The sequence below is a fragment of the Notothenia coriiceps genome, unplaced genomic scaffold, assembly GCF_000735185.1.
Source record: "Notothenia coriiceps isolate Sejong01 unplaced genomic scaffold, NC01 NC01_scaffold00030211, whole genome shotgun sequence".
NCBI classification, from domain to species: domain Eukaryota; kingdom Metazoa; phylum Chordata; class Actinopteri; order Perciformes; family Nototheniidae; genus Notothenia; species Notothenia coriiceps.
In genome coordinates, this window is record NW_011362912.1 from 469,912 (window position 1) to 477,136 (window position 7,225).

The window sequence follows — 7,225 nt, forward strand, 5'->3', positions numbered from 1 at the left end:
TCTTCACTCACACATCCGCGACCCACTCGAAACGGGTCCGCGACCGACTTTTGGGTCGCGACCCACCAGTTGAGAACCACTGCCATAAATGATGTTTTTGTATATATTAAGCTTATCACTATATAATTTAATGCCTTATGTTTAAATAGGCCATAACATATTCTTAGTAAATATCTATATCTGAATACTTAATTGTTTTGTTAAATAGTTTTTCTTGTTATGGGACTGCACTTTGTACTAATTCGGTAGAATGCCCCATATACTAGTTTTGTCTATAACATTGCATTAAACTTTGTAAGCAGGTCATGTGCTTGTTTGTAAAATTGAATCTAGCTGTCAGGTAAATGTAGAGAAGGCAATACAGCTTGCTCTATAGAGCACATTTTTCTACCAATAAATGTAATGTTGTGCGTTGGCAACTGTGTTAAATGTTTTTTGTTTGTTTAGTTTTTTATGTTTCACTTCCTGTTTTATTTTGTATTCACCTTGTCTCGTTCCTGTTTCCTTTATTTCCCGCCATCGTCAGTGTCTGCCCCGCCCCTGATTGTTTCCACCTGTATCCACTTACCTTTAGTATATAGTGTCCTGTCTCCCTTTGTAACAATCAGGGGCGGGGCAGACACTGACGATGGCGGGAAATAAAGGAAACNGGAGGGAACACAGGCGGGGACTTTCAGATCAATGTGGCACGACAAGCCAAAGCTCGTAGAAAATCATTAGCTAAGTTACTCCTGCGGTAAAAGTTTTACATACTAAAGTACCCATAGTACTACTCCACTCTGACCAGGCCACATGTTTCACTGCATTTCAGCCAAAGCCTCAAGAATAAATACATTGTTTAAATGTTAGCCTGCAATGATGTCATTTCCAGTCAGTAAAGTGGTTTAAAGTGCAATGGCCGATAAAGCAAAGCACACTGCTTAATAACATTGTTTTGGTACTTGTGGGTTATCTGTCGCCACTTTTTAATTTGATGCCGTCGGGTGGCATGAGCACGGCGATGGCTTCCAGGATGCCGTCGAATGGGTAGATTCCACATGAACGTGGCCAGGTAGGTCTTAAGATGGTTAGGGTTAAAAAAAAGTGCATATTTATTTAGAAAGAATGTGGCGACAGATAACCCACAAGTACCTTCTTTTTATTTTAAACTGAGAACATGTGAAAAGAGGAGGAGAACATAGCGACAATTCTTCTACTGCTGTTCTATTTTAGTACTAAAGATGTTCTTGAATGTGAATAAGTATATTTATCAGATAGACAGAGATGGCACAAGTACACACATCCTTTACTCAAGTAGAAGTACAGATACTCGTGTTTAGAAAAAAGTAGAAATACTGACTAAACTTCTTTACTCAAGTAAAAGTAAAGAAGTGTAGGCTTCGAAATGTACTTAAGTAAAAAGTACCCATAACTAGCAGCTGTTTTACAGAGTAACTGACCTCACTTTATATTAATAGAACAATAATGTCATTGTTAGCTAATGAATGTTTTCATGCTGAACAACGGCAACATGACAATGTTTTCATTGGTCCCTCTTCTTTAGAGAAGACCAGGAAATGATGGATACACGGATCGTGTTCAAATCAACAGGCACGCAATGATTCTAAATAATAATGATCACGCCACCAAACACACATTCAAACTAAACCTGATTTGAAAATGTAACAGAAGTAGAAAATACAGGTATTTGTGTTAAAAATGTAAGAAGTAAAAGTAAAAAGACGTCAGAAAAATAAGTAGTGGAGTAAAGTAAAGTACTGATACCAGAAAAATGTACTTAAGTAGAGTAACAAAGTATTTTTACTCCACTACTTCCCACCTCTGCAGATAGAACTCAAAATGCCATGAACAAGTTTCAGAAAAAGTATCCCATCCACTCACTGATGGCGGGGGCGATGCCTCCCACAGAGCCCGGGCCGGGGATGTTCCCGGACACGGCGGCTGCCTGCGCTGCAGACGCTGCCGTAGCCGTGGCCGCCTGTTGCTGCATCTGCCTGTGGCACTGACGCAGGTCGAACACCTGGGGGGGGGACAACAATACAATCTGATGAGAATATATTGAATGGACTCATATTTTACTCTCATCTCAAATAAGTTTATTAGATATTTTAAAAAGGTCACATTTTCTCACATTAGACCCTTAGTAGCATTATTACTGGATAAATTGTGTGCATGTAAATGTAATAAAATAAAAAAAGGATATTCTTGCACACCCTTAAATATCTGGAACAAACTCCCAGAAACCTGCAGGTCCACTGCAACTCTTACTACTTTTATATCCAGGCTGAAGACTTTTCTTTTTGCCGCTGCTTTTAATTGAACTATTCAAATCTTACACTGATATACTGTAACATGTATTTTTTCTTTTAATCTTTATTTTATTATCTTTGCTTTTTAATGACTGTTTTTAAATGCCATTTTCTTAATGTTTTTCATTTTTGTAAAGCACTAATTGCCTCGTGTTGAAAGGTGCTATATAAATAACCACTGAATGGATTTTTTCAAAAAGGGTCGACTGTGATCACAAGGACTTTTTTTAAAACACAAACCCAAATGCACATTATGCCTATCCAATCATTTTACATTCATCCATGTACATACACAGAACATATACCAACAAGAGCAATCAGGAAATGTATACGTTTACATTAAATCAACTTGAAATGTCTTTGCTTTTCATTGACCATGGTCCTGCAGTCTCACCTTGATGTGGGCGCTGGGGTAGATCTTGTGAACTGCGTCTCCGGGGGCTCGTCCCGCCTCTCGGTCCAGGTAATAGCTCTGCACAAACACTGCGTGGTCGCTCAGACAGCGCACCCACACGTCTCCTTCACCTTTACACTCCAGCTGCATGCCTTTGCCAATGTGGAGCCTGAGGACAGAAGAGACATTAAAACAATGTCAGCCATCAATCATTTATCAAACACATAGTAGACATTTATTGTTTGAAGTAACCATCTGATGATATTTCTCTTAGTTTGCTGGGGAGTACCGGGCTCTCTCTATGTTCTCCGTCCTGTGGACATTGCTCAGCTGACCCAGGCAGAAGCGGTCCCCTCCTGATGGATCAACGTACCCGTCCACAGTCACTATCGGACATGTGGATTGCACCTTAAAGGTCTCTCCAACTTGGACATCCATCTCAAAGTACGCAATGGAGCACCAGTATTCTGGAGCTGGAACAAACAAAACAAACAAACCTCAGGGTCGGATGGGTTACACTGATTATGTTAAATATGTGGATGTCTTCATCAGCAGCTACTCACAGGGGTGATTGGATACTGGGGGCTGGAACGCAATTTCATTGGTGACAGGCCCTGCAGGAATAACATTTATTTTGAACAAGCAATTCTGAAACCAGACCTGTTCTTATCATGCAGCAAAGGTCATTTGATTTAAAAAAAAAACAAAAAAAGAAGACGCTGCTGTGGAAAAAAGTGTTTAACTATAAAACATAGTTCACTACAACACATGTTTTTCTGATCAACTATTACATCTGCTAAATTCTCTTAATATTCAATGTATGATTTTCTATCACATTAAAGAAAGGACATGGACTATTTTTAAGGCTAAGAGTGAATTTTGCAAACTTCTTTTTTGTATCCATCCACTCACAGTAATGCCCTGTGTGAGACATGGGTGGATGATGCTGGAGATGCCCGTTCGGATGTGGAGGCCCTGCAGGGGTGAAGCTGCTGTTTCTGTTCCAATTGGGGGTGGAATCTGTAAATATCAATTATCATTAAATAGCTGCATCGCCAAACTCCTGCCAACTTAAAGTCAGGATGTTAGATCAGATCATAAAGCTAAATAACCAAAATGTGCTTCATTACATATCAAACTAATCAACAGGCAAACCCTTATAAAAAGGTCATTTCAAAACGACCTAATAGTAAATGAAACAAAATGGACACTTTAACAGCAATGTGCATTTTCTAACATGTAGTGTCTCACTTGAGGGTCCTGCACTGAGTGCTGAGAAAGCAGGGATTGAAACTGAGCTGCCGCCCTCTGATGGGGGGAGCAGAGAGGGGCTGCTGAAGATCTCCTGTGGACATGCTCTTGACAGGGACTGGAGGTGGCATTCAGAGCTTGAGTGATGGTTGTCAAAGTCATACTCATCCTTTACCGTGAGTGAACCTAAATTAAGAAAAACATGCATCGATAAGACTGATGGACATCTCAAAACATGGTCAACAAGCCACACAGGAGAACATTGGTACCTCCTTACCTGAACTTGAAAGGGTCAGCCCTGATAGGTCTGCAAAAACATGAGAACAAATGTATCACTTCATCTAAGTCAATATTCTGCGTTAGAATAAGAACAAGGGCTGTAATCTTTTGAATGTAGAGAATCATGAGTGCATCTGATATGCTCAATAATGAAATTGTTGTGAAATAAGGAGGGTGATAGAAAAAATATATATAATTTTTTTAAATGGTACATATCAGATCAATGTTTTTAAAATTCCAAGTTTTGGTTATAATTTAACTGGATGAAAACTCCCATTGGTTTGAAGGGGATCATATTAAAAAGAAACCATGTGTCAACCCTCAGAATCCTTCAGTGTGTCTTATTCTATTTTTATTCAATATGCTTAAATCATCAATGTCAGGGGTGTCCAAACTACAGCCCGGGGGCCAAATGCGGCCCTGTTATCCATTTCGAATTGGCCCTCATCTAATTTAAAATGTTTTCAAACAAATTGTAGTTGATTTAAAAAAGAAAAAAACCCAATAACTTATTTGCATAACAAGTTTGAAAAATACCCTTCATATTTCACCTTATGATAAGCAATCTGAGGCTTCTGTTTTAATGAGTGAGCTGACAACACATTTTGTAACACAGTAAATGAAACCCTATGGAAAGCTGTGATGTAATCTGTTGTTGTTTTTTGTCTAAGCATATTCAAGTATCAAGAATAAGGTACCTACTTTGGTTGATTTTGCTAACTTAGACCTTAGCTTATGACAACATACCTCACCTCTAGAGAGGGTCCCAGCCCTTCGTATGCTTTTCTGTATCTGGCCCTGCGTGAAAAAAGTGTGGACACCCCTGTCTATTTAGATATGACAAACGTGTTAAAAAGCTTACTTACCAATGCCTGGAGATACGACCCTCTCGTAGTGGTATGGATTGACACAGACATTGTCACATTTCAAGTCAAAGGCATACTGGCAATATTTTACATGTTTTAGCTCATTCTTGTGTAGATCAGGCCATCGCCAGAGTCGGGCATAGATAACATGGGGAAACCCTTTGCGCCCTGCAACCTAAAGCACAGAGAGAAAGAAAGTGACGTTTGTCTTTTGTAGTTTTAAATAGCATTTATTAGCCCAACCTGCTTCTGTTTATTGGCCACTTTACCTGTAAGCGTCCATCCAAGGTTCTCTGAATGGTGACACACTTGCTAGGATGAGCTCCATTGGTGGTGATTGCTGTGATGAGGGAATCCAGCTCATCTTTCTTTTCCTTCAGCTTCTTGACAAGACTCTCGATAGCTCGCTTAGCAAAGGTTTCACTCTCCCCTCCTTGTCGGTGGCACATCAGGCTATGCACGATGCTCAGACAGGCATCATTACTTGTGGGAGTGTTTGTGATTGACATGTTGCTCCTTGGTGGCAACCTCAGGGAGATTTGTAAGCTGTGGGTTAGCAACCTAAAACAGAAAAAACAGTGTCTGAGTTTAAATGGGTTTGCCCAATAAAATGTACATTGCAGGACATCAAGTGCCACTCAAAGCACAAATGTGTATCACCTAGCCTTCCTTTCAGGTGTGGGAAAATAACAGATTATCATGTTCAACCCTCAATCGAATGTCCCTTTAAAATGACATAACACTTCAGTCTAATTTAAGCCATTGTTTGTGAAGAAAGGGTTTAATGGCAACTTTCCAAACCTTTAGGGGTCAATACAGAAGGTTGTCTGGATATCTCCCATTTACATTTGTAATTGTGTTAACTCCTGTCACTTGCTTTAAGCATAAATTACAAAGCATTTAGCTTGTGCTTTTATCCAAAGCAATGTACAATAAGGACCACAAGAACCGTGCTGACATATTTACTTCTAACAACATTATCAAGTGCTAATTGTGCCATTACAAATTGACAACCACTGCATTACAGCTCACAGAAACTGCAAATGGTCGCCCTCTGCAAATATGGCCATTACATTTAGGCTAAAATTCACCACATATATTCTATTGGCACCAGAAACTGCGTTTCCTCGTCGGTTTATCAAATTTAGATTAAAAAGGTTATTTCAAAGCAACATAGCTAACATTAGCCCAGATGGTTATCAGCTAATAAACAGGGGAGTTTAACATTTCTTAAATAAGCCTCAGTAGTAGTGCAACGCAACCTCGCTTAAATTATAATGCTCAGTTATAATCTCGCCTATTTAAATAGATACACATATGTCATGAATATAAAATTGTTAGGGAGCATTAGTATAACTAACATTGCCTAGCTTCTGTTGGGTGTCTCTGCTAGCTATTACTGTGATTGCAGTAGTATACCATTAGCTACAGCAAGCTAACGCTGATTCAGAAAGCTTTCGTATCATTAATTTTATCCAAACGAACATATTCCTGGACTTACAGTCATATACCCGCGATGCAGCGTTCGTCCCAGTGGTACAAGATGATAATAAGTGAGTGGTTTAAGCCTCCTAAATACCGATATGCTAACGATAACTAGCCTGCAATAATGATGTTTTGGCAAGCCTGCTGTTAGCTACCCTTCTCCTCTGACGGACGAACTCCACTACCTCATAGCATCTTTTACAACGGCATAAAACAAAAACACTTACCCGTTTATCTGTTGTTCTAAATACAATACAAAGTGAACCTATAATATAATTACTACACGTTTAACTGGCCACGAAAATAAACAGAAAAATCCTCTCCACCCACAACGCTCAGACTGCGCATGCACGTATGGACAGTGATAGGCGTGGCGCTGCTGTTTGTTTTTCTCTCGTATTTTTCATAAGAAAACCTCATTTAATAACCAAGAAAGAGGCCCATTGTCAGAAATAATCCCAGTTGGAATTTAACTCCAATTTGTAAGATTATGAATCATCCATATATGGGGCATCCTACCGAATTAGTACAAAGTGCGATCCCACAACAAGAAAAACTATTTAACAAAACAATTAAGTATTCAGATATAGATATTTACTAAGAATATGTTATGGCCTATTTAAACATAAGGCATTAAATTA

The 7,225-nt window shown here is 39.2% G+C and overlaps 2 protein-coding genes across 2 annotated transcripts in view; both read right to left on the reverse strand.

Annotated features, from left to right (window-relative positions):
* Positions 1-520, reverse strand: part of LOC104959344 (armadillo repeat protein deleted in velo-cardio-facial syndrome homolog) — an 8,335-nt gene extending 7,815 nt beyond the window's left edge. Inside the window, exon 1 of the mRNA XM_010787216.1 lies at positions 486-520. Within this exon, the coding sequence (XP_010785518.1) occupies positions 486-520 (35 nt within the window). The remainder of the gene's footprint in view (positions 1-485) is intronic.
* Positions 521-1,855: 1,335 nt separating this feature from the next.
* smad4a (SMAD family member 4a) lies at positions 1,856-6,932 on the reverse strand. Its single transcript, XM_010787217.1, has 10 exons — positions 6,812-6,932; positions 5,369-5,660; positions 5,100-5,274; positions 4,232-4,261; positions 3,955-4,140; positions 3,616-3,723; positions 3,267-3,317; positions 2,993-3,176; positions 2,704-2,872; positions 1,856-2,020 (listed from the first exon to the last, which is right to left on the reverse strand). The coding sequence occupies exons 2-10, from the start codon at positions 5,606-5,608 to the stop codon at positions 1,856-1,858; spliced, it is 1,308 nt and encodes a 435-aa protein (XP_010785519.1). The 5' UTR covers positions 5,609-5,660; positions 6,812-6,932.
* Positions 6,933-7,225: the final 293 nt, after the last annotated feature.